The 24,460-nt window shown below is 58.6% G+C and overlaps 3 protein-coding genes across 3 annotated transcripts; 2 read left to right on the top strand and 1 right to left on the bottom strand.

Annotated features, from left to right (window-relative positions):
- Nucleotides 1-628: 628 nt before the first annotated feature.
- On the top strand, nt 629-6,944 carry HMG20B (high mobility group 20B). Its single transcript, XM_037505055.2, has 10 exons — nt 629-681; nt 958-1,012; nt 1,415-1,523; nt 2,021-2,224; nt 2,775-2,895; nt 3,187-3,233; nt 3,495-3,567; nt 3,737-3,952; nt 4,471-4,603; nt 5,134-6,944. The coding sequence occupies exons 2-10, from the start codon at nt 975-977 to the stop codon at nt 5,144-5,146; spliced, it is 954 nt and encodes a 317-aa protein (XP_037360952.1). The 5' UTR covers nt 629-681; nt 958-974; the 3' UTR covers nt 5,147-6,944.
- A 1,794-nt stretch (nt 6,945-8,738) lies between these two features.
- Nucleotides 8,739-12,445, top strand: GIPC3 (GIPC PDZ domain containing family member 3). Its single transcript, XM_037505056.1, has 6 exons — nt 8,739-8,997; nt 9,748-9,933; nt 10,062-10,242; nt 11,643-11,755; nt 12,031-12,112; nt 12,237-12,445. Exons 1-6 carry the CDS (start codon nt 8,755-8,757, stop codon nt 12,386-12,388), a joined length of 957 nt encoding a protein of 318 aa, XP_037360953.1. The 5' UTR covers nt 8,739-8,754; the 3' UTR covers nt 12,389-12,445.
- Nucleotides 12,446-15,280: 2,835 nt separating this feature from the next.
- TBXA2R (thromboxane A2 receptor) lies at nt 15,281-24,363 on the bottom strand. Its single transcript, XM_037505057.1, has 3 exons — nt 24,344-24,363; nt 19,861-20,725; nt 15,281-16,335 (listed from the first exon to the last, which is right to left on the bottom strand). Exons 2-3 carry the CDS (start codon nt 20,626-20,628, stop codon nt 16,078-16,080), a joined length of 1,026 nt encoding a protein of 341 aa, XP_037360954.1. The 5' UTR covers nt 20,629-20,725; nt 24,344-24,363; the 3' UTR covers nt 15,281-16,077.
- Between the last annotated feature and the right edge of the window lie 97 nt (nt 24,364-24,460).

Genomic DNA, 24,460 nt, shown 5'->3' on the forward strand with positions numbered 1-24,460 from the left:
AGGTCCTGGGCATTGCCGGCCGCCTCATTTCGCATAAGGGAAGCGGCGGCCCTAGGGGTAGAGCAGCCCCGCGTCTAGGAGCCCTGGACTCAAATTAAGGCCCGGCCAGAGGGACGCCGGGGGCCCTAAGTCCAGTGAATAAATAAAAAGGAAACTTCCCCAAAAGGGTGTCAGGAAGCCCTACTTCGCTCTGGGGCAGGTAGGCGGCCGTCGGCACGGACAATAGTCCCTTCCCAGGCATCCTTCCGCCGTTGCTATGACAACTGGGGCGGGCCCCGAGCTCCGCGGAGCAGGCAGGAGCCGGGTATCCAGCCTACAGTCCGGGACGCCGCCGCACCGCGCCTGCTGGCCCTTTAAGAGGCTCCGCCCGTCGAGGTCTCAAAGCGCCGTGATTGGTCCCGAGGGTGGTCGAGCGCAGCCGAACTTGACGCACCGCCCGCCGCCCTACCGACCCACCTCCCACGCGGCTCCGCGGCACCCTCAGCCAATCGCCAACCGGCGCGCCGACCCTCATCTGCATGTTCACGCCCCTGGGGAAGGTCCCACCCAATCCGACCACTCGCAGGGGTCGTCCTTAGCATGCCGGGGGCGGGGCGGGGCGGGGCGGGCGGCGGGGGCGGGCTCGGGGCGGTTGGTTGGAGCGTCGCAGCAGCCGAGAGGTCCCGGAAAGTTTCTTTGGAGGTGAAAACAGCCGCGGAACTCGGGGCGCTGCAGGGGGGCGGGGGCGCGGGGATCCCGGGATCGGGACGGGGCCCCTCCCGGGCGGGGGGTGAGGAACCGGGCCCTCCGGGAGGCGATCGCCCAACAAAGGATCCCTGGGGCGCCCGCCCTCGAGGGCCTCCCCGCCCCCGGATCCGGCCCCCCCTGCGCCCGGGGCCCGGCTCCGCAGCGGGTCCCGCCGTCGGCGACTCTGAAGCCCCCGCTCGGTCCGTCTCTCGCCACGCGTCTGCGTTCCAGGCGCGGCCCGGAGTGCCATGTCCCACGGCCCCAAGCAGCCCGGCGCGGCCGCAGCGTGAGTGCGACGTCCCCTCCCCCGCGCGGGGCCGCGGCCCGGCCCCCGCCGCCTCCCCGAGCGCCTCGGTCCCGCCCGGGGCCCGGCCCCCCGACCCGGGACGGGCCCCCCTCCGCTGCCCCCCACCGCTTTCCTCCAACCCCGACCCAGTCCCCCGGGTCTTCTGCTGGCCCCAGCACCTCTGCCCCGACCCCGCCTCCCGGGACCCGAGTCCCTCGTGGCCACGCGTCCGTCGAGGCGAGGGCGGTGAATCCAGCGTCCCGGGGCCTCGGCTCCTCCCAGGGGTCCCTGCTGCCCCCACGAGCGCCCCGGTACCGACCCCCCTGCCGGGGCCTGGGCGCCGTACTTCCAGCCTGGAGGTCGGGCTTAGGGTGGGGTGACCGTGGCGCCCCGTGGCTCCAGGACGGCGGGCGGCAAGGCTCCGGGCCAGCATGGGGGCTTCGTGGTGGCTGTCAAGCAAGAGCGAGGCGAGGGCCCGCGGGCCGGCGAGAAGGGGTCCCAGGAGGAGGAGGTGAGCGCCCGCGCGGGGGGTGGGGGGGGCCCTGGATCGCGCCCCTCGCCTTGAGGCCCCGCCCAGTCTGGATTTGAATTTGCCGTGGCCCCGCCCACAGCCGCCTTTCCCTGCGGACGCCTCTCCCGGAGGTTGCCCGCCTCCCTGGACTCAGACCCCGCCCCGCGGGTGCCAGTTCCGCCCACTGCCGGGGCTCCCCGGGCTCCAGGCACCCTCGGGTGGTCCCCGGGTTCCCCCGCAAGAGGCCACGCCCACGCCCAGAAGCCACGCCCACAGCGCGAGCCAGTGGCAGCCCGGGCCTGCCCCCTGCCCCAGCAGCGCCGATCCCTCCATCCCTAGCCAGGGCCCGTCCCTCTCCCAGCCTCGATGGCTGACCCGGCCAGATCTCCAGGCCTTTCGGGTTCTATCTCCGGGCTAGACCCCACCCAAGCCTCCCCATGCCCCCTCTGGGCCCCGCCCCCCTCCTGACTCCTCCCAATGGCGGCCGCGTTGTGCAGCCGGTGAAGAAGCGCGGGTGGCCTAAGGGCAAGAAGCGGAAGAAGATCCTGCCAAATGGACCCAAGGCTCCGGTCACCGGCTACGTGCGCTTCCTGAATGAGCGGCGAGAGCAGATTCGCACGCGCCACCCGGACCTGCCCTTCCCCGAGATCACCAAGATGCTGGGCGCTGAGTGGAGCAAGCTGCAGCCCGCGGAGAAGCAGGTGGGACAGCCTGGGACCGTTGTCCTCCCGCTAACTTGGATAACCCCTGGCGGCCAAATTCCCCAAAGGATCTAATGTGGGGTCCTCTCTTGCCTGGAGAGTTGGCCACCCATGAGTCCTCCCCAGCCTATTGAAGGGAGGGTAGCAATAAGCAAAAATAGAAAAGTAACTGTCTAAACCAGTAGGGATGGAGGCTGGATTTTTATGTACAAACTTGATTTTCAAATCCTGGTAATTTAAACATTACAAAAGCAACAAAGAAATGTAACAAAACACCACCAGTTTGCACCAAGTCAGCTTTCAATAAGCAAATTGGGTGCTAGAGGTGGGACTATGTGGTCATCAGGCACCAGGGCGCAGTTTGTGAAGGCTAGAGTTGTGGTGAGGGAACTGGGAGGTGGCCTGAGTGCAGGCTGAGGGATGGGGTTCACTGAAGGGCAGTAGGGAGCTTGGGAAGGTTCGCATAGCCACCTGGGTGATGGAGATGGGGTCCTGCCCTTGGAGGCCTCCTCTGCCCCCTGCTGGGCCAAGCCTTCTGCTGCCCTGCCAGCGGTACTTGGATGAGGCGGAGCGGGAGAAGCAGCAGTACATGAAGGAGCTGCGGGCGTACCAGCAGTCAGAAGCCTACAAGATGTGTACGGAAAAGATCCAAGAAAAGAAGATCAAGAAAGGTAGGATGACAGTTGAGTGGCTGTTCTGAGACTGGTGACCCAGGCAGATTGGCCACCCCCACCATGGGGTTCTCAGTTCAGTGGGGATGAGAGATATGCAACCAGCCAGTGTAAGTGAGCAGGACTGAGCGGTGCTGAGATGAGGCGGAGTCGAGGCAGAAGCCTACTCCGGGATGAGTAGGGCTGACCTGGAGGGAGGTCAGGAGGGTGTTCCAGGCAGACAGTGTGTGTGAAGCTGGGGTCAGAGGACACTGGGAGGCTGAGCCTGTCCTCTTCTCCCCCCACCACCAGAGGACTCGGGCTCTGGGCTCATGAATACCCTCTTGAATGGACACAAGGTAAGCATCCCTTCTCCAAGGAGAGCCCACGGGCAAGACAGATCTGGTCTGCAGGTCTTTAGAGCCTTTGACCCAGGACCAGGGCTCCCGGGAGGACGCGAGCACCATCCTCCGGTGTATGCAAGAACACCTTAGGAGTGTTGATAAATGGGCTCCGTCCCAGTAGTCCAGAGAGTCCCTCCAAGCCTAGGGAACGTCCCAGAGGGGGTTGTCGGCCTCCCCCGCCCCCAAAAACACTGCCACCTCATCCTGTCGTCCCAGGGTGGGGACTGCGAGGGCTTCTCCACCTTCGATGTCCCCATCTTCACTGAAGAGTTCTTGGACCAAAATAAAGGTGAGCGCTAACCTGAGGTTCCTGGTGCGAGAGGATGGGGGAATTTACCACTAAAAGCTGAGGTGCCTTCTTCGTGGGGTGGCGTGGAGGGGGGCGGGGGTTGTCGCAGCTCAGCCTGCAGAGGACAGGGGAGGAAGCGGCCCGGTCTGACCCGGCTCCTTGGCTGCAGCGCGGGAGGCGGAGCTGCGGCGCCTGCGGAAGATGAACGTGGCCTTCGAGGAGCAGAACGCGGTGCTGCAGAGGCACACGCAGAGCATGAGCAGCGCGCGCGAGCGCCTGGAGCAGGAGCTGGCGCTGGAGGAGCGGCGCACGCTGGCCCTGCAGCAGCAGCTCCAGGCGGTGCGCCAGGCGCTCACGGCCAGCTTCGCGTCGCTGCCGGTGCCGGGTGCGGAGGCCCCTCCCCGCCCCGGCCCCGCCCCGGCCGCCCCGCCCCGACGGCTCCGCCTCCTCGCGCCCCGCCCCCGCCCCGGCCGGCGTCTCCGGTCGCCTCTGCCCCGCCGGGGACCCCCTTCCCAGACTCTGTCTCCGCCCCCAACAGCCCCAGCCTCTCCCCGGACCGCCCCGCTCACCCCGTCCCCGCCGCCCCGCCCTCGCGGAGCCCCGAGTCTTCCTTACCAACCCCACCCCGCTGACCCCACCTTTGTCGGCCCCGCCGTCCCTGGGCCGCGGCTGTGCCCCCGACCTCGGCCGCCCTCCAGCCGCCAGCGCCGCGCCCCGCCCCGCCCCGCCCGCCGCTGACTGACTGCCCGGGCCCGGGCGCCCCGACGCCACCTCACCCCTCTGACTCGCCAGCGCCCCTCCCCTGGCCCGCGCCCTTGCACCCCCCTGACCTCTGACCTCCGATCCGCGGAGCCCCGACTGGGCGCTGCCCGCCCGGCTCGGCTGACGCCCCGCCCTCCGCAGGCACCGGCGAGACGCCCACGCTCGGCACCCTGGACCTGTACATGGCGCGGCTGCACGGCGCCATCGAGCGCGACCCCGCCCAGCACGAGAAGCTCATCGTCCGCATCAAGGAGATCCTGGCCCAGGTCGCCAGGTGTGTGCCGGGCAGAGGGGCCGCCCCGGGGCCGCTCGGCCGAGCGGGGCGGTCCTGCGCGGGGCCGGCCCCAGGCTAGACCTGCCCGGGCTGCCCGCGGAGAGCACTGGGTTCGCGCCCCCGCGGGGGCTGGGTCCGTGGCCCCGCTCGGTGGGGTCCCGCTGCCGGGGTCTCGCTGGGAGCCGCCGCCCCAAGGGGCTCTGCCCTGAGGGGTCGTTCGGCCAGGGCGGCTGAGGACCTCACCACTGGGGCGCTGGTCAAGCCCCTGCTATATTAACGACGCGGGGTGGGATCTGCCCGCCCCCCTCTTGGCTATGGGAAGCCATTTGGGGGAGCCAGAATTTCTCTAAAGCTTGGTGGGTTTTTCTGGGTGGATCCCAGACGCCCAGGTTAGGTGCAGTCAATTCCAGGCTCCCCTCCCAGGATCCGTTTGGAGGAACTGAGGGGGCTGCCCTTAGGATCCCCCAGAATCGGGGCGGGTGCTGAGAAATGATGGGTCCCCCTCACAAGCCTCCTCTCTCCTGTCACAGCGAGCACCTATGAGGGTGTTGGCCGGCCCACAGATCCCGAGGAGACCACGCTCTGGTCATGGCCCTTTCCCTGCCCCCGCCCCATGGAAGAAGGGCTGGGGGTCCACCTTGGGGCCAGGCCTGATCCTGCACCTTGGGGGCTCCAGCTCCCCTAAAATTAAATTTCTACAACAACCCTCTAGCTTTCAACCTCTAGTCCCCAAAACCAGAAAAATCCCCACCAAGCACAACACCCACGGGACCCCATGGTCAGGCCCCCAGCAAGGGCCGCTCGCCTCACAGGCCTCATCACACACTACAGGGATGTGGAAATGTCACAGGGTTGGACCCACAGCAGCTTACGCTTCCCCGGCAGGTGGGGGCAGGCTGCACACCAGTTCCCCAGAATGGGCCCCAGAACCCCTGGGATTCCCAGCAGGTGCTCATGTGTTCCCACAAGCAGGCAAGCTGCCATGACATGCTCCCACATGGGGAGGAGGCTCTGCTTGCCTGTCACCTTCCTGCAGCGCAGAATGGAGGGACTGACTGGTACTGGCCATCCCACCCTTGTCTGCTGAGGGACCCTGATGGAGGTGGCGCTTTAACCACTGTTCAATCTGGACTTTTTAAATTAAAAAAGTGAAACTTGAACATCAAACTTGTGAATGTTTGGGGGCAGGAGGGTTAAATCAGAGGATGTGTCAGGGCCCACCTCCCTTTCTTGGGGTCCTAGGCCTGCCTTCCCTGTCCCCTGGCAGTCACACACCCAATATCCATCTGTCGTCCTGCCTGTTCTGGACATTTCTAGTCAGTGCACTTACACCACGTGGCCTCCTGTGTCTGGCTTCTCTCCTTGGGTGTTGTATGTTCAGGGCCCCTCCCTGTGGTAGCGAGTGTCAGAGCTGCCCTCCTTTACGTGACTGAAGCATGTTCTGGTGTGTGGGTGGACACTTCGTGTGTGTCCATTTATCTGCTGATGGACACGGGCTGCTTCCACCTTTAATCTGCTGTGAATCACTGTGTGTGCAGGTTTTTGTTTGAACATTGTCAGTTCTCGGGTATATACCAGGAGTGGAACTTCGGGATCATTCTATGCTTCACTCAAGAGGAGGCCCCTCAGAGATGTCTGTGTTTAATGGAATATTGAAACATCCTAAAAATTTTGGAGAAGAGCTTGACAAACACCAGTGTTACAGGTTGAGTAATGTCCCCTCACAAGATCTGTGGAAGTCCTAACTTCCAGAACCTCAGAATGTGACCTTATTTGGAAATAGGGTCATTGCAGATATAATTAGTTAAGATGAGGTCATCCTGAAGTAGGGTGGGCCCCTAATCCAATATGACTGGTGTCCTTATAAGATAGCGATTTGGACACAGAAGAGACAGCCATGTGATCACAGGCAGATGCTGGAATAATGTGCGTTGCCAAGGGACACCAAGCGTTGACGGCCACCTCCGGGGAGAGGCTGGGAGGCCCCTACCCAGGATGTCAGAGGGAGCAGTCTTGCTGATAAACTGATATCAGACTTCGGGCTGATGGAAGGAAACAAATCCCTCTTTTTATAAAAACCCCCCAGCTTGTGGCACTTTGTCATGACAGCCCTGAGAGAGTCACACAATGAATATCAACCCCCCCTAGTGCGTGCCCTACTCTGGTGCAGGCACCTCATGCCACACGTGGAGCAGAGCAGCCCCAGGCAGGTCTTCATCTATTTTACCACATACATATGTCTTCCTAAAAAATACAAATGTGGGGGCCTCCCTAGTAGCACAGGGATTAAGTTTCAGTGTTATCACCCCTGCGGCCTGAGTTCAATCCCCAGCCAGGGAGCTGACCCACATGGCACAGCAGACCTTGCCTGTCTCGACTGCTGCTCCTCTCAGCAGTGTATTTCAGTCAATCCGCCTGTTCTGCTCCCCGCTCTGTCTCTGGTGAATCCTCACCCCCTGCACCTCTGGCCTGCACCCCAGCTTTTGTATGCATAAATAAATAAAAATAAAACTTTAAAATAGGGCCTCCCTGGTGGCGCAAGAGGTTAAGATGCAACCTATGAAGCTGTCCGCAGCCACTGCAGCACTTCAATCCCCAGCCAGGGAGCAACCCACATGGCGTAGCAGACCTCTCCTATCTAGCCCGCTGCTCCCCTAGGTAGTGTATTTCAGCCGATCTGCCTGTTCTGTTCCCCGCTTTGTCTCTGGTAAGTTCTCTCACCCCTGCACCTCTGGCCTACACCCCAGTTCTTGTATGCATAAATAAAATAAATCTCTTCAAAAAAATAACACTTTAAAATAAAGTATACAGTTCCTTGGTTTCTAGCATTAATTCACAAAGAAGGGCAACCTCTGTCAGGTTACTCTGATTCATAGTCATCAGCTTACTCTAATTCCAGAACATTCCCTGACTCCCTGTCCACACTAGCAGTCACCCCAGCCCCTGGCTCTCACCGATTTACTCTAGTTCTGGACCTTCCACATGGGTGGGGGCCCAGGCCGTGCTCCTGGCTGTCCCACAGTGCACTTTCCAGGTCCTTCCATGTTGTGGGTTTTTAAACTTGACATCAACTTTCTTACACTTTTCAAAACCATCTGCACTCACCTTTCCCATCAACGTTTGGTGTCTGAGGTTCTTCCGAGCTGGGAGGGCCCTCTGTTTCGCTGTGTCTGGCTCCCCACTGATGTTTTCTGTGAACCCAGGTTCCTGTTGGGGCAAGCCCAGTGTTGTGTTCCAAGGGGACTCCTACCACCACCTACTGGTGTCCAGAACCTTCCCCATCATTTGTGTCTTTGGCCTCCATTCATTCTTTCACCAAAGGTTGCCTGAGCATGGGGGCCAGGTGCTGGGCCAGGCCCCAGGGCTACCATGTGCTAGCTGCCTGTGGATAGGGAGCCTCGGAACTCAGGGTGTGGTGGGGGCCCCTCCTGGAGCTGGCATTTCAGATGGAAGACAGATGGGGACACAAGATAAATAAGTGAAATATCCACCTGGGATTGCGCTAAGTGCTAGAGAGGAGAAGCTGGGAAGAGAGCCTGGGAGGTGGCCAGAGGATGTGACATTTGAGCAAGGAAAGGGGCCTCACCCCTGCCGGTGCCCTGAGTTTCCCGGTGCCCTGTGTTGCCCTGGCAGGGAGCACACCACAGCCGGGGCCTCACGTGGGAATCTGGGAGAAGGTGCGGGAGGTGGAGGGACCAGCCTTGGAGAGGCCCGAGGCAGGCCCGGGGAGCCGGGGAGGCCTGGAGGGCTGTGGCTGAGCGTGGGCTGGACGAGGCCCGGCCCTGCTAGGGTGACCCTCCTGCCCACCTCCCAGGGTGGCGAAGATCGAGGCGCAAGGCCTCGCGGGCGGGCGTGCCCAGGGACGCCCCGCTGGCCCCCTTCTTGCTCGGGACCCTCGTTATTCCCGGGCCCGCAGCTCGGGCCGCAAGGCGCGCCAGGTGTCTCCCGGGAGCGCAGCTGGTCCTGGCAGGGCCGTGACACCTGGGCCCGCGCCCCTGGGTGCCCGGCGGTGTCGCCTTCCCGGGCCGCTCGGGTTCCCGGATCCCCTTACCCGGGCGGCTCGGCTGTCGGGCCCTCGGCCGGGGGAGGGGAGGCCGCAGGAAGCGGCAGATCCGGCGCGGCGGTGGTCGGGCGGCGCAGCTCCTCGGGTCATGGAGAGCGCAGGCGCCCGCGAGGCCCGGGGGGCCGAGGTCCCGCGCCAGCCCGCGCCCCCGCCCTCCCCCGCCGAGCCCCGGGCTGCGCCCCCCGCCCCGCCCGCGCCCCGAGTCCGTCCGCGCCTCGTATTCCGCACGCAGCTCGCACACGGGAGCCCCACGGGCAAGATCGAGGGTTTCACCAACGTCCGCGAGCTCTACGCCAAGATCGCCGAGGCCTTCGGGATCGCTCCCACCGAGGTGAGACCCCGACCCCAGCGCCCGGGCCCACCCAGCTGACCCGGGGCCAGGGTGGGGCCTGGACTCCGTGGCCTGGGGGCCTCGGGATCCCCGATCCCCGGACGGAGGGGCCCGGATCCCCGGGCCTCAGAGACCAGCCTCTGGGATGCGGGGATGTCGGCGCCCAGAGCACCCCCTTCGCGTGGCCGGCGCATGAGACGGGCGAGCAGCCCATAGGGTTAGTGGGTCCTTAGACCGTCCAAGAACCTTCTGCGCCGACCCAGGTGGGAGTGGGTCCGGCCATCGGGGATGAGCCCTGCGTCCCGGGCGCGCGCGGGGCTGGGGGTGGCGGTACCTGCCAGGCGAGGACGCGCAGGGGCAGGGCTGGGCTGCGGGGCTGCGCCGCACGGCCTCCAGGGGGCGCCAGCTGACTCAAATCTGCTTTAAAAAGATGATCCGGGGCGTCAAGTCCCCAAAGGGTTAAATGTGGGAGTCTGGGGGAGGCGAGAGGGGGGTCTCCTCCTGCCCACAGCTTCCGTCTCACCCTGCTCCCCTATTCTGGGAGCCCCAGTCTCCCTTTTTGCTCCCCATCCCATTCTGAGGTCCCACAGCCTCCCGCTTCTGACAGACTGGTGCCAGGGAGCTGGCCGCTTTCTGCCCCTGTGGGTTTTGGCTCCCCTGTCCACCCCCTTAGCCCGTCACCCTGGTTGTCCTGTGCAGACGTGGGGATGAGCACTTGTTAATTCTGGGTTCCCCCTCCCCTGGGGACAGATCTTATTCTGCACCCTAAACAGTCACAAAGTGGACATGCAGAAACTCCTGGGAGGCCAGATAGGGTTGGAGGACTTTATCTTTGCCCACGTGCGCGGCGAGACCAAGGAGGTGGAGGTCACTAAGACAGAGGACGCTCTGGGACTGACCATCACAGACAACGGGGCTGGCTACGCCTTCATCAAGGTGCCCATGGGGGACAGGCGGCTTCCCAGGTGCCTGGTGACTTGGGGCAAGTCTCTGCACCTTCTCTGCTCTAAGAAGGGTCTGGGGTGGCTGGGGTGGCCCAGTGAGTGACTCTGGGTCCCCCGCAGAGGATCAAGGAGGGCAGCATCATTAACAGAATCGAAGCCGTGTGCGTGGGTGACAGCATCGAAGCCATCAACGACCACTCGATCGTGGGCTGCCGCCACTACGAGGTGGCCAAGATGCTCCGGGAGCTGCCCAAGGCCCAGCCCTTCACCCTGCGCCTGGTGCAGCCCAAGAGAGCCTTCGGTGAGAGTCCCGGGGCCCAAGCAGGTGGGGAGCTCCAGCAGAAGTAGGTTCTGTGGAGGCCTGACCAAGTGGAGGGTGGGGGGATGGGACAGAATGGAAGTTTCTAGATGCTTTTGATGACATGCCAGGGAGTTTCTGGCACTGCATCCGTAACACAGCTGTTAGATTAAGTCTGAGCAGCAGAGGAAAGTTCACGAATGTCAGAATAGAATGAGGATGCGACTCGAGCTATCTTGTGAGTTGATTTTGAGGCTATGGTTAGTTCTGGAATGACGCTTTTCAAAGAGTCTGTGACTGATTTCTGGATGAGACAGGAGCTTGCCCTGGATGCACATTCCTCACTGGTGACGTTTGAGGGTGGATGTTTCTTTGTCGTGGGGCAGGGGCACCTGAGTACGGAGGGGTGTTGAGCAGCATTCCTGGCCTCCACCCAACAGGTGCCAGTCACGTCCCCAAACATGTCTCTAAATTTTATCACTGTCCCCTGGGGGACAAAGTCACCATCCGCTCCCCCCAACTTACACACAGGTTGAAAATCTCCGCACTAGATCACCCTGGGTGAATCAGTGGGAATTTTTTTTTTATATGACCAGACTTTCTCGGGGAAGGGAGCAGCGTGTTAATTTACACTCTGGCATGAGCCCCTTATCTTAGTGTGGGCTGGGGCACTGGTGAGACTGTTCTAGAGCAGGAGGGTCTAGAGCTGCCCTGGCACATCAGGAGAGAGTTCCCAGAGAGAGTGGACAGCATGGGGGTGGCCTATGTCACAGCGGTGGACAAGAGCCATGGCTGTAAGTTAGGGAGAACCAGTTGGAGAGAAAGAATTTTTCTAAACTGCTCCTCTGACGCCAAGGAGGGTCTTCAGTAGTCTCTTCTAGAAAGAGTCATCTTGGGCCTCCCTGGTGGCACAGGGGTTAAGTCTCAGCACTATGAAGCAATCGCCAGCCACTGCAGCACGAGTTTGATCCCCGGCCAGGGAGCTGACCCACATGGTGCAGCAGACCTCTCCTGTCTCCCCGCTGCTCCCCTCAGCAGTGTTTCAGTAGATCCACCTGTTCTGCTCCCCGCGCTGTCTGGTGAATCCTCTCACCCCCTGCACCTTTGGCCTACACCGCAATTCTTGCATGCATAAATAAATAAAAATAAATAAATCTTCAGAGGAGGAAGACTTGAGATGCATTCTGGCTGGGATGGGATCGGGATGGTGGGCCTAGACCTGTTATATCGGCTTATTCCTGTCCTGGCAAGGTAGAAAGGGGTCTCTGAAGATTCACTCCACAGACACATGGAGGCCTTTGAAAGGTACGAAAGTTCAAAAAGGCTCAGCTGGTGGCTTCTGAGTGTTTACGAAGATGTGGCTCTGCCCAGAACATGTGCCCTCCCCCCGCTGTCCTTTCCAGACATGATTGGCCAGAGGAGCCGGAGCAGCAAAGGTCCCGTGGACACAAAAGTGACCAGTGGGAGGGAGACCCTGCGGCTTCGTCCTGGAGGGGCTGCCACGGTGGAGGAAGTGGTGAGTGAAGGGGGGGCCTGTTCGGGGCGCCTGCATCTGGCGCACGCTGCTGCTTCAGAGTCGCCTTGGGTAAGATCCCCTTCTGGTCCCAGCCCCCCACCCGCCCAGTGGGCACCCTTGTGAGGCAGGGTGATAGGGTGCCAGCTGAAGAAGTATTGACTCACGTGAGGCTCCAACCTGCTCTTCCCTAAGGGGTAGGGAGAAGAGGGGGGTTTGGAGAGGGCTGGAGAGATCCAAGGCCCCTGACCTCCCACTTTGCTCCCCTGTGCTCCCAGCCCAGTGAATTTGAAGAGGAGGCATCCAGGAGGGTGGACGACTTGCTGGAGAGTTACATGGGCATTCGGGACCCAGAGCTGGGTAAGGGGCCAGGGTAAGCTGGGTGGACCCCGGGGGGAGGGCAGCCACAGGGTGGAGATAGGGGCCCCAGGGGAAGCTGGACCCTGGGGAGCACCCTCACCCACTTCTCCCGCTCGGCCTGCAGCGTCCACCATGGTGGAGACGTCCAAGAAGACGGTCAGCGTCCAGGAGTTTGCGCATCACTTAGACTCCGTCTTGGGCGAGTTTGCCTTCCCGGACGAGTTTGTGGTGGAAGTGTGGGCCGCCATCGGCGAGGCCAGGGAGGCCTGTGGCTAGTCTGCCCCGGAGCTGAACGCAGCCCCAGCCCAGAGCCCAGCCCTCTGCCCCAGCCCTTCCGGCTAGTTCCAGAAGCCCAGCTCTGCTCCAGAGCCCCGCTCAGATCTGAGAGCCAGGCCTGCCCAGGAACCCCATCCAGTTCCCAAACCCAGAGTTCTTCTAGAGCTCAGGATAGCTCTAAGGCCAAGCTCACCTCTAGAACCCCGTCCAGTTCTGAGTCCCAAGCCAGCCCCCAAACCCAGCCATCCTCTAGAATCCTGGACCCCTCTGAGGCTAAGTCTAGCTCCAGAGCTCAGACCAGCTCTGAGATCGAATTCACCTCTAGAGCCCAATTCAGTTCCCAGTCCAAGCCTGGCTCTGAGGTCAAGTCTGATTCTCGAACCCAGCCCAGCTCTGAGACCAAGCCTGGAGCCCAGCTTAGCTCTGAAACCAAGCCCAACTCTGAGACCAAGTCCTGTTCTAAATCTCAGCTCAGTGCTGAGACCAAGCCCTGCTCTAGAATCCAGGCCAGCCCTGACACTAAGTTTATCTCTAGACCCCACTCTAGTCCTGAGACCCAACTGAGTTCTAGAACCCAGCCCAGTTCCCAACCCCAGACCTCCCCTAAAACCCAGAAAATCTCTGAGGCTAAGCCAAATTCTGATATCAAGTCAAGTTCTGGAACCCAGACACAATCTATAACCAAGTCCTGCCTTAAAACTCAACCTGACTCTGGAACTCAAGACAGCTCCATGACATGGCCATCCCCAGACACCCAGCCCAGTTTAGGAATGCCAGTTAGCTCTGGAGTCCAAGCAACACTCAAGCAGCAGCCCAGTTACAGAAATCAAACCAGCTCAGCATCCAAAAAGGACTCACAACCCAAAACCTATCCACAAACCCAGAACAGCTCAGGAGCCCAGGTGCATGCTGTTCCCCACTCCAGACCCAGATCCCAGCTTTGCTCTAAAACCCAGTTGCATTCAAGTACCCAACCCCATCATGAGGTTCACTCCAGCTCAAGTGATGATCCTAGCTCAGAATCTGAGTCCAGCTCTACATCTAGGTCTAATGCTACAGCCAGGACTATCTCCAGAATTCAGACACATCCTGAAATTCCATCCATCTCTGAAGTAAGACCTGCCTCTAGAGCTCAGCTTGATGCTGAACCTCATTACCTCTCTAGAACACAGACTAGCTCTGGCACCCAGACCAACAATAAGGATTGGCCAAGTTCTAGAGCTCAGTCCAGCTCAAGCACCCCACCCAGCTCCAGGACTCAGCTCAATTCTGGAGCACAGACTGACTCTGAAATCCCAACCAGCTCCAAAACACCATCAGTTGCTGAGGCCCAGTTGAGTTCTAGAACACAACTGAACTCTGGAATCCAATCTAGTCCTGGAACTCGGACCCAGGCAACAAAAGGCTTAAGATCCACAATTGTGTCTAGACTTGAGAGCAGGCTCAGCTTTGAGACCCAACCATGCTCAGAAACTCAGCCCACCTCTGGGACATGGATCATCTCAAAAACCATGCCAAGTTCTAGAGATCAGATCCTGGTCACAACCCGAGATAGGTCTGGTATTGAGCCAGACTTTGGGAAGCAGAGCAGCTCTGGAACTCAGCTCATCTCTAGAGTCCAGCCCAGCTCTGAGACCCAGACCAGTACAAGAATCCAACCCAGCCCTGGAGCCCAGGTTAGCTCCAGAATCCAGTCTAGCTCTGAGACTCAGCTGAGTTCTAGAACCCAGTCCAGTCCCAGGATTCAGCTGGGCTCTGAGACTCAGCCTAGCTCCAGAATGCAGGCCAGTAACAGAATTCAGTTAAGCTTTGTGTCTCAACCCATCTCTGTAGTGCATCTTAGCTCTAGAAACCAGTCCAACTCTGAGACCCAACTTAGCTCTGAGACTCAGCCTGACTCTGGAACACAGACCAGTATAAAAACTCAGCTCAGCTCTGGAACTCACTTTAGCTCATGAATTCAGCCTGCTTCTGGAGTGCAATCCAGCTCCAGAACACAGACCAGCTCCAGAATCCAGCTCAGCTCTAAAAATGGACTCCACCCACAGACCCCTTTGACCCTAGAACCCAATCTGATCCCACTCTCCCAAGCCAACCTCAGAACCCAGGTCCTCCACCCAGAGCTTCAACCCCAGTTTCCAGCAAAATCTCTGGACCTCAACCCCAGCCCCAAGATCTGGTACATGGAACCTTGACCAGTCCTGAATCGGGGGAATCCAACTGGCTTGCCACCTGACCCCAAAGCCACAGGTCCCTGCAGCCCCCCAGAAGCCAGCTGGGACGCAGCTGGGACCCCAGAAGTCCAGCCAGCCCACCATATCTGCCATCCCTAATTTTGCACCCAGGGTGTCCCTCTTGTGTTCCCAGATGCCTGAACCCCCAGCTCAGGGACCTGGTAGCTCTGGTCCTGAGCCAGACTTTGGGAGGCAGACAGCTCCCTCCTCCTCCTCAGGGAGTCAGAGCCCCTCCCCCACCATGGGTGCGGGCTGTAGCTTGGGGCTGATGTAGTTCTGACCCTGTGGTCCCCATCCCGTCTTGCCCCCCCCCCCAACCTGGGTGCCCTAGAAGCAGCATGTGACTTTATTCCCCCAGGTGGGAGGGGGGTGGAAACAGTGGCTTCAGTTTCATGGGGCCTGGCTCTGGGAGGTGTAAGCAGATCCCAGGTCTGTGGAGGGGGAGGGGGCAGGAGATGGTTTGCTCCTCAGGTACCTCCAGGGCTCATGGGGAATAAAAGCATCTTCTACACTCACAGCTTGTTGTCATTTGGTGGGGAGTTTGGGAGAGAGCAAAGGACAGGGCGGGCATGGGGCCTGGGGGCTGACTTGGACACACTAAGTGCCAATTAAGCTCCTACTATGTGTCAGCCACTTCATTAAGTGCTAACAGTGCTGGCACTCACACTCTGCAGCTCTGTGGGGCTACACGGAATCTCGGGGGTCCATCTGGTCTTCAATCTTTATTGAGCACCTACTCGGCTCAGACAGACGCTGTCCCATTTAGTGGGGAGTAGCAAGTGCTGTTGAGTGAAGGAAAGGCTTACGAGGGCTCTCCTTGGTATTTATTCCTTTACAACAAAGTGGGTTTACTGCCAGAACCCTTCCCGTGGGGATGTAGGGAGAATTCCACGTGATCACACTGTGAAGGGCTTGGTAAAGCCAGCAAGGGAGGTGGGGAGGGACTGCAACCAAGTACCGCCCGCGTCCCCAACACACACCCCAACAGCCCAGCCCTGCTCACCACTGCAGCCAATTAGACAGCAACCTGACACCCCAAATGTCAGCGATCAGCCCAAAGGAAAATCAAGCCGGGTGGAGAGAGATTTTGGCAAGAAAGGCAGTGTCCTGCCCATGCATGTCCGGTCTCGAGACAGCCTTCTTGGGTTGGGGAGCAATATTTACGAGTCAAAGTCCCCCCATTTCTGGAAGATTTCTAGAAGGGGAGGCTGTTGCCTCGGAGCTCCCAAGGCTGATTTCCTCCAGACACCCTCCCAACACCCCCACATACTCTACCTGGGGTTGGGGGGTTGAGAGGAGGAAGGGCTTTGGAAAGGGGGTAAGGGAAGATCTGGGGAGTCCTCAGGGCTGCTGGAAGACAGCCCACGATCTTGCTTCTTAAAGTCTTTGTCCATCGGTCCAGTCATTCCTGGAACTTCAGAACCAGCTGATGTGACCGTTAGGGAGGAACAAGGGCTAATCGGGGCTAGGCTGGCACATGGACATCCTGGTGAGCTGAGGCTGGAGGGAGAGAGACCTGGGCCGGGTGCTGAGGCGAGGGTGGAGGCGCCGGATGACCGCCCGGCGAAACAGGATGTACACCCAGGGGTCCAGGATCTGGTTCCAGGTGGCCACGCGCAGGTAGATGAGGAGCTGCCGCTCGACGGATCGGGGCAGCTGCCTGTTCGGGCTCATGGCGGGCGGGCTCTGCAGCACAGTCTGGGCGATGAAGACCTGTGGGGACCCAGAGCGTTAGATGGGGCCAGGCAGGCCTGCCCCCTCCACCAGCACCGGCCCAGGTCACCTGTGGTTCCCTGAGACCCATGGTCACTTCCATCACTGCTTTGCTGTGTGACCTCGGGAGAGCTGCCTGACCTCTCTGACCTTCCAATGATGTTTCCTGCCTCTTTCCTGGGCATCGTTAAATATGGTGGAAAAGAAAACTTGCAGGTATCAGAGGTTACTGGCAGATGTTACTGCCATCACTATCATTCTATTAAACACGTCCAATTTTAGAAAAGTTTAATATAATATTACAGTAAATTACATTGAATAATGTGATTGTATACTATAAATACATTGTATCTACAATTAATATTGTATAATATAAATATTTAAAGATTTATGATATTAAAATTTGTCTTCTAGTTTATAAAATATTTAATTAAGTTTTATATTTTATAAATTTTATGACAAACATACTGAATAATTCCTGTATTAATTTTTTAATATATTTATTAAATATTGGGTTCATACTTAATATTAGATGAGTAAAATATTATTTACAAATTATTTTATAGTATATAACATTATTACTTCTATAATAATTAATAGAATTGTTAGTTATAATACGTGAAATTATAATTATGTACAGTATATTGACCATTATATAATATAATGCAATATATTAATTAGCTATGTGAATTAATGTCAATTATATGGACTATATTATACACTTGATACGATTATTAAATATTGAAAACAACATGGTAAAAATATATTATATATAATGTGTATTATCTTTTTAAATGTGTTAAATATAATTGAAACTCATTATACTAAATGTAGCATATTAAAATACTATTATATGAAAATTAAATATTACATTAAAATTATGTTAAACTTGTTTCCTGAGCACCCCTGTGTGCTGACCACCCTGGGGACACTGTTTGGCCAAGAGAGACCCTGGTCCCACGCAAGTCTGCTCAGGGCTTGGCTGGGACACATGACCAGGTGGCTGCAGCGGGGCTGGGGACAACAGATCTGTGATGAGGGTGCATGGGCAATGCTGGGGTTCAGAGGAAGCCCTGCCGTGGCCTGGGGGAGTAGTGGAGGCTCCCAACCGCCTGGAAGGGTGTCTGTGGCCTTCCTTCCGGGGCAGTAGGGAGCCATGGGATGTAGAACACTGGCCAAATGTTTACTTAACCAATTTTTATTTTGTTGGTTTTGTTTTTCCTGTGTTGCTAAGAATATTTTTAAATGTGAAATGGTTGTAGAAAAAATGGAAAGGGCATATTTTGTGACACATAAAAGTGGCAGGAAATTCAAATCTCAGTATCCATAAATAAAATTCTGTTGGGGCCAGACACGCCCATTGCAGCTTTCACAATCAACTGCAGAGCGGAACAGCTGTAACAAAGACTTTTAAATGTTTACTTTTTGGCCTGATAAGAATAAGTTTGTGCACAAAGGAGACTCAAAACATCCAGCATTCAATGATTCCACCAGGGACAGCTTCCCTGCTTTTGTCAAGCAGATCGACTCTTAAACTTCGAAGCCCCAGCTGCCATGGTTTGGAGGGCAGGCAGGGCCCATTCTGGGTACTCCAAGGCCCGGGGAGCAGTGAGGGGAGCAGGCTGGACAGGGTGTATGTGCCCGGTGTGAGTGCTGGGGGCAGAGGCCTTCCGAGGCAGCATGAGTGTGAATCCCCACCAGGAAGCAGGCAAGGAACCAGAGCCTGGGGTGGGTCCCAGCTGTAGGGATGGGATGGTGCTTCTGAGGAAAGTGTTCCTGTCCTGTCCCTAGGTTGTCCTCCCAGACCTAGTCTTGTAGAGTCAAGAACATTTCTATATTCTTCTTCTCCATCACCACCACCACCACCATCATCATCATCATCAACATCATCATCTGGCAGCCACTAGAGGGCACCTCTGAGCACAAGCACCAGGTCCCACCAATGCCCTGCCACAGTCCTCCAGGGCTCCCACCTTCCTAAGATCAAAGCCTAAGGCCTTCCTGAGGCCCACAAGACCCATCATGACCTGCCCCTATGACCTTTCTGCCCCCACGTCCTCCCTTTCCCCCTCACTCACTCTGCTTCAGCCACATGGACCTTCTCACTGTTCCTCCCACACTCCAGCACAGGCCTACCTCAGGGCCTTTGCACTGGCTGCTCCCTCTGCCTGGATTGCTGTTCTTTCAGATCTCCGCATGCTTTACCCCCTCACTTCCTCCACGTCTTTGCTCAAATGTCCCTCAGTTTGGCAGTCCCTGATTGGGATCTGCCCCAGGGTCCTCTGGAACATCAAGAATAGGTCCTGTTTTGCCTTAAACTCTTGGAGTTGGAGCTTTAAGACATGAATAGGAGTTTAACTGCTAGACAAAATGGGGAAAGCATCCTAGCTAGAATCGCTGAATGATTAAATGATTCCTGAGTCTCCTTTGGTGGGAAACTTTTTCTCAAAGAGACACACAGTAAATATTTTAATAGCCCATCATAACTGCCCAACACTACCTCGGTAGCGGAAGCTACATGGGAACCAGTAGGAGTAGTTGTGTTCTAAGAGGACTTAATTTTTGGATGAGGAAATTTGAATTTCAAGCCATTTTCATATGTCACAAAATATGCTTCTACTTCTCTGACCATTTATACATGTTAAAACATTCTCAGCAAAACAAAGTAAAACAGAATTTGCAGCCTTCCCATCCCACGGGTTTAGTTTTTGTCCCAGCCCTGTTGCTTTCTAGTATCTACCATTTCCCCTATTTATTGACTGGCTTCCCCACTGCCTAGGAATTCCAGGAAGTGAAACATTTTAGTCAGTTTTGTTCCTGTGCTGTGTCCTCAGTGTCTAGACCAGGTTTGGAACACAGCAGTCATTCAAAGTTTGTTGAAGGAACAAATGAATAAACAAGTTCATTTCTTTCTTAAAACTATGCTGAGAGACAAAAATCTTTTAAATCCCTGTAATCAGAGAGGATAGAGGAGGGGAACTCATCGCAGGCGCAGTAACACAACAAGTCCTTGTTTGGCATGAAGTGTCCAATTCCATACTCATCCCCACCCAATCAAAAATGAAAAAAAAACAAACATGCTAAGTACCCTTTAAGAAGGGAAAATCTAGCCAGGGCTAGGGGTCCAGTCCAGACAGACTAAGCACAATACGGATTCAGGAGCTTTTTAATAAATCAGTGTTTCTACCTAGAATGCCTTCACTGGTTTTGGCAAGCAAGCAAACTCCTATTCATCCTGCAAAGCCTCAGCTTCAATGCCCCTCCTCTGGAAAAGCTTCCACATACCCAGATGGAGCTTTGGTGTCCATTTCTGAATCACCCACTCCCAGGACACTGCCTCTGCCTCCGTCCTGAACCCAACATTTTGAGCTTGTGTCTTGCCCATGAACTCAAGGAAGGACACTTGAATACGTGGTGTCTGCTTACCTTATGAGAACCTGGGTATTTAAATTCATATTGGGTGAACCAAGAACCAGTTACCAAGGGTGGCAGGAATCCCCAACTCACCCCCTACTAGCCACTCACCAGCAATGGCATCCAACAGATGCTGGCCACCACCATGATGCCCATAAGCTGAGCCATCATCTCAACCTCGCAGTCCCGTGGGCGCTGCTGGGCGGCCTCCTGCCCGTGGTAGACATGGCACAGGGTGGCCACACTGATGGTGTTGAGCACAAAGGACAGGCCTACCGAGAGGCTGCCCAGGAATGCAAACAACAGCCCAAAGACGATGTCTCCTGACTCAGAGCCGAGTGTGAGGAAGCACCAAGAGCCTGGGTACTGCACAGTGTAGCGGCCTACACCCAGCAGCGGCAGCAGGCCCAGCGCCAGGGCCACGGCCCACACCAGCCCCACTGTGGCCCAGGCCCGGCGCTGTGAGCTGGCCACAGGGCGGGAGAAAGGCTGGGTGATGCCCAGGTAGCGCTCCGAGGCCATGGTGGCTCCTAACAAGAGCGGGGACAGGCCAAAGAAGACCATGACGACGCCCATGAAGTGGCAGAGGCTGCAGCCAGCTTTCCATTCGAGGAGCACAGCGTGCTGGGACACCACGATGGCCCCGGTGATCAGCAGCCCCAGGAAATCGGTGAGGACCAAGCCACAGAGGAAGGTGAGGAAGGAGGAACGCGTGTACGAGCTGCCTTGCCGTGCTCTGACCAGGACGTTCAAGGCCAGCAGGTTGGAGGCCAGGCCCACCAGGCAGAAGGAGGCGGCGAACCAGGGAGAGGCAATCAGGCTCCGCTCCTCCTCGGTGATGTTCATCAGCTGGAAACAGGTACTGTCATTGGACCCCATGGCTCTGGCGACAAACTGGGGGCGGGGTGGTCACCACCCCATCAGGCGGAGGCTGCAGGCAGTGGGGCTGCCGGCAGTGGCAACAGCACAGATGCACCTGGAGCGGGGAGGGCAGAGAGAAGACTTGCTGGTAATTTGTTCCGCAGTGTGGTCTGAGTGGGTCTGGTGAACTCCAGCTCAACCTTCAGAGTCCCAGCAAAATTACCCTCTCCTTGAGGAGACCTTTCCTGATAGGCACTTGCCACTTAGTACTTAGAAGCAATACGATCACGGCCTCCAGCTGTGTCCCACCCCAGAACCAGTGCCCTTCATGGGCAAAGACAAGGGCTGTCTCCCCTCCGAGCCCTGGAGGACACCAAGAGCTATTTGTCAGATGACAGAGAAGGGAGCGAAGCCCTGGGTTTGAAGCCCAGCGCTGGTGTACCCCGTGTGGCCCCAGGCAAGTGATTCCTGTTCTCTGACCTCCTGCTTCCTGTTGGCACCCCCAGACCCTGCGGACAGCAGACTGCAGGGCGCAGCCCGCACCGTGACAGGGCGGGCCTGTGTGGTGGGGGCAGCTGGCTGTCGGCAGAGGTTGCGGCTCTGGGCCTGCTCCAAGGTCAACCTCAGAAGTTACATTTCTTTTAATTTGTGTGTGTGTGGGTGGGGGCAGAGCCCATTGGTGTTTGGGGGGGTCCTACATGGGAGACATCTGTATCCTTCACACAGGCAGGCATCACGCAGAACCCCTGCTCCCATTTCCATGGCATCACTTCTCTAACAAGAAATAAACCCAGAAACCCAGCGCCTCTCTGGAAACCAAAAACAGCTCCTTTGGAGTGACAGGTCCCCAGGGGACAGGCTATAAACAGCAGCGGGGGCAACTGCTGCCCGGAGCGGAGCGCTGGGCTAGGGGAGAAATCTGGAGGGACAGCTCGGCCTGGGTGCCCTGGGAGGGGATGCTCCACCCTGGGTAAGCTGCACCCAGATGTGCCCGTTGAAAGGAGCGAGACCAGTCACAGGCCAGCCCAGCTCCCAAAAAGGACACGGCAGGACGAGAGGCCACAGGGGCCGGTGCCAGCACCCCAGCCCACCTGGGCACACGCCAGCGTCCCGCGTGGCAGTGAGGGGCATCAGGTGGAGGCGTTGGGACGGGCAGGGTGGGAAGGCAGGGCTGTGGGGACACAAAGGCACCAGGTAGCTAAAGCCCATGAAAGTCCTATAGGGCCCCCATTTTGCTGAGGGGGAGAAAAAGGCCCAGGGAGGTTAAATGACTCGCCCGAGGTCACGTCGCCAGCCAGAGCTGATCTGAGATTTAAACTCAGGCCTCGTCACATGCAGATGCGTGGAAACGCCGAGAAGCCCGCCGGCCAGCGAGGAGCATAGCAGTCTTTGGAATTTTCTTTAAAGAAGGAGAGAATTTGCTAAAAGGTCAGACCAGAGTTAAGTCCTGACTTTGCCATGTGACCTGGCACAGCGCGTCCCTGCTCTTTGCCTCGGTGTCTTCCTGCGTGGCTCGGGGTGGTGCTCGTGGCTCTGGCACGGGGGATGTTGTGGCCCTGCCCCTGCCGTGGACGTGGGGGTGACTGCCACCCTTGCCCCTAATCTTGGTACTCGGCGCCTTGCCCAGGTCCCTTGGCTCCTCAGTGAGCCTCATAAATGACCCAGCTCCGAACAGCGGCTCCGGATTCTCCCCAGGCCACTGTCACCTGGGTGGGGTGGGGCCTGGAGGGGGGAAACCGAGGCCGGGGGAGGTGGGGGGCTTTCCTTGGTCCTGGGTGACGGGACCGCCGTGCTCCCCTCGAGCCACTTCAGCTTAGCGTGCTTGGGCTCCTCCAGGGGCCAGGCGTGCCCTCCCCGGGGACCTGGCATGTGCTGTTTCTGAGCATTCCTGGGGACTCGGGCTGTTCCTGCGGCCACCGCCCCAACCTGGCCTCAGCCTGGAGCGACCCCTGCCCCTCTGGGTCTCTCCATCCCTTGTTGGCCTGCCTCATGCACCCCTCAGCCGCCCAGAGACACGCCCCTGACCTCACATGTCTGGGGAAAACCCAGTGACGTAGAGCCCTTGGCCTGAGGGGACGGGAAACAGGCAAGACTCCCTCTGGCCATAGCTCGGCCCTCCAGTCCCCCCACCATGGCTTCAGGTGATAGCCGAGGTCACAGGTTCCCAGGCAGACCAGCCAGGTGGCAAAGCTCCTTTTCCCTCTCACAGGGGTCGGGGGGGACCATCCTCACCCCAGCCTGGGGTCCAGAAGCAGCGTCGTGTCCTTGGCAACCCACCTCTCTGTCTCCCTCACGGGACAAACCCAGAATTCTGTGACCCAGGAGTGGGGAGGTTTGAACTTTGAGGGCCCAAGTTTCTGGAATCCTGATGAGCTCTGGCTCTAGAAGCGAGAAGACCTATAGAATTCCCAGGGGCTGGGGTTCCAGAAATCTCCATCTAGGGCCCTGACTCCTCTCTGGAGGATGGAGTCCGGGCCGGCCGGGGCAGAGGGCCGGAGCCCCACCCACGCGGTGATGGAGCGTGATCCTTGGTTCTCAAACCCCAGCCCCTCCTCTGGCCTCGTCAGCTGTTGCGGCCGACGCGCCTCCTCCCGCCAGCATGAGCATCCATGTCTCACCACGTCCCTCTGCCACTCAACACACTACCCCGGCTCCCTGGCTCCCGGGGCCTTCATCCTGAGCCCACCCAGCTGGCAACGGGAGGAGGGTCCCTGGCCTCAGACCCAGGCTGGGATCCCCGCTCCGCCCCTGCATGCTGGGAGCCCAACCTGCCCCCCGGGGCCGTGCCTCGGCCGAACCTACTGCCTTCGGTGCCCTTCCTGCCTCTGGCTGGGCTCACAGGAGCCCGATGCCCTGGTGACCCCAGTGTGCTCCCGTGTTTCCTAAGTTCTTTGACTGCTGTCCAGGCAGCCAAAGAAGACACTGGCAGGAACAGAGGGATCAAGCCTGGACTGGCCCACACCAGTGCAGAGCCACGGGCCCACAGGCATGAGGCCCCACACCCCTGTGTGGGCACAGATACCCACTCCCACACGTGCACGCGCGCGCGCACACACACACACACACACACACACAGGGCCACAGTGGGTCTCCAGGCCTCCAAAGTAGGGCTCAATTTCCGGGAACTTTTCCTGTTTGTGACATCACCAGGGCCCCATCTCAGATGGTGCTGAGCAGGGGTTCAAGAGTCAGCCAGAGTCAGGTGGATCCTCATGCCCCCCCACTCCCACGTAGCCCGTTTTCTGAGCCTCAGTTTTCCCACCTGTCCACGGGGTGCCCTCCCAGGGTTCGCAGCTCAGGTCTGCAGGGAGGGCTGCACCAACAGGCAGGTGTGAGGCCAGGCCGTGTTGCTGGCGTGATGGACACGGTTACAGAGACCACACAGGCCAAGGCTCAGCATTGAGTGTGCACGCACAGACACCCGGCGGGCCAGACACACAGACCGAAAATCAGACACACAGCCGGAGACACAGACACACAGAACACGACCAATCACGCACACAGACGCGCAGAAAATCAGACACGCTTAGACACACACAGATCGGCCCGAGGCTGCCTCGCGGACTCACAACCAATCAGACACACCTGCTCACAGCCCCGCACTCGGCTCGCCCCGCGCCCCCGCTGGTGGCACCACGGCCGGGGCACCGGCTTCCGGCTGCCGGGCCGCTCCCGCAGGACACGCCCCCGGTACCTGCGCCGGCAGCCCCGCCCGGAGCCGGCGCGCCCTCACCTGAGCCGACGGCTGCGTGGGGACCCGCGCGCGGGGCCGGAGTCGGGGGCCGGGCCGAGCTGCCGGGCCCCGGCGCCCCCGGGGCGGGTCACGCAGGGGCGGGCGCTCGGGAGCCCC

Source organism: Talpa occidentalis, unplaced genomic scaffold, assembly GCF_014898055.3.
Source record: "Talpa occidentalis isolate TD23 unplaced genomic scaffold, MPIMG_talOcc4v2.1 talOcc4.12, whole genome shotgun sequence".
In the NCBI taxonomy this organism is placed as follows: Eukaryota; Metazoa; Chordata; class Mammalia; order Eulipotyphla; family Talpidae; genus Talpa; species Talpa occidentalis.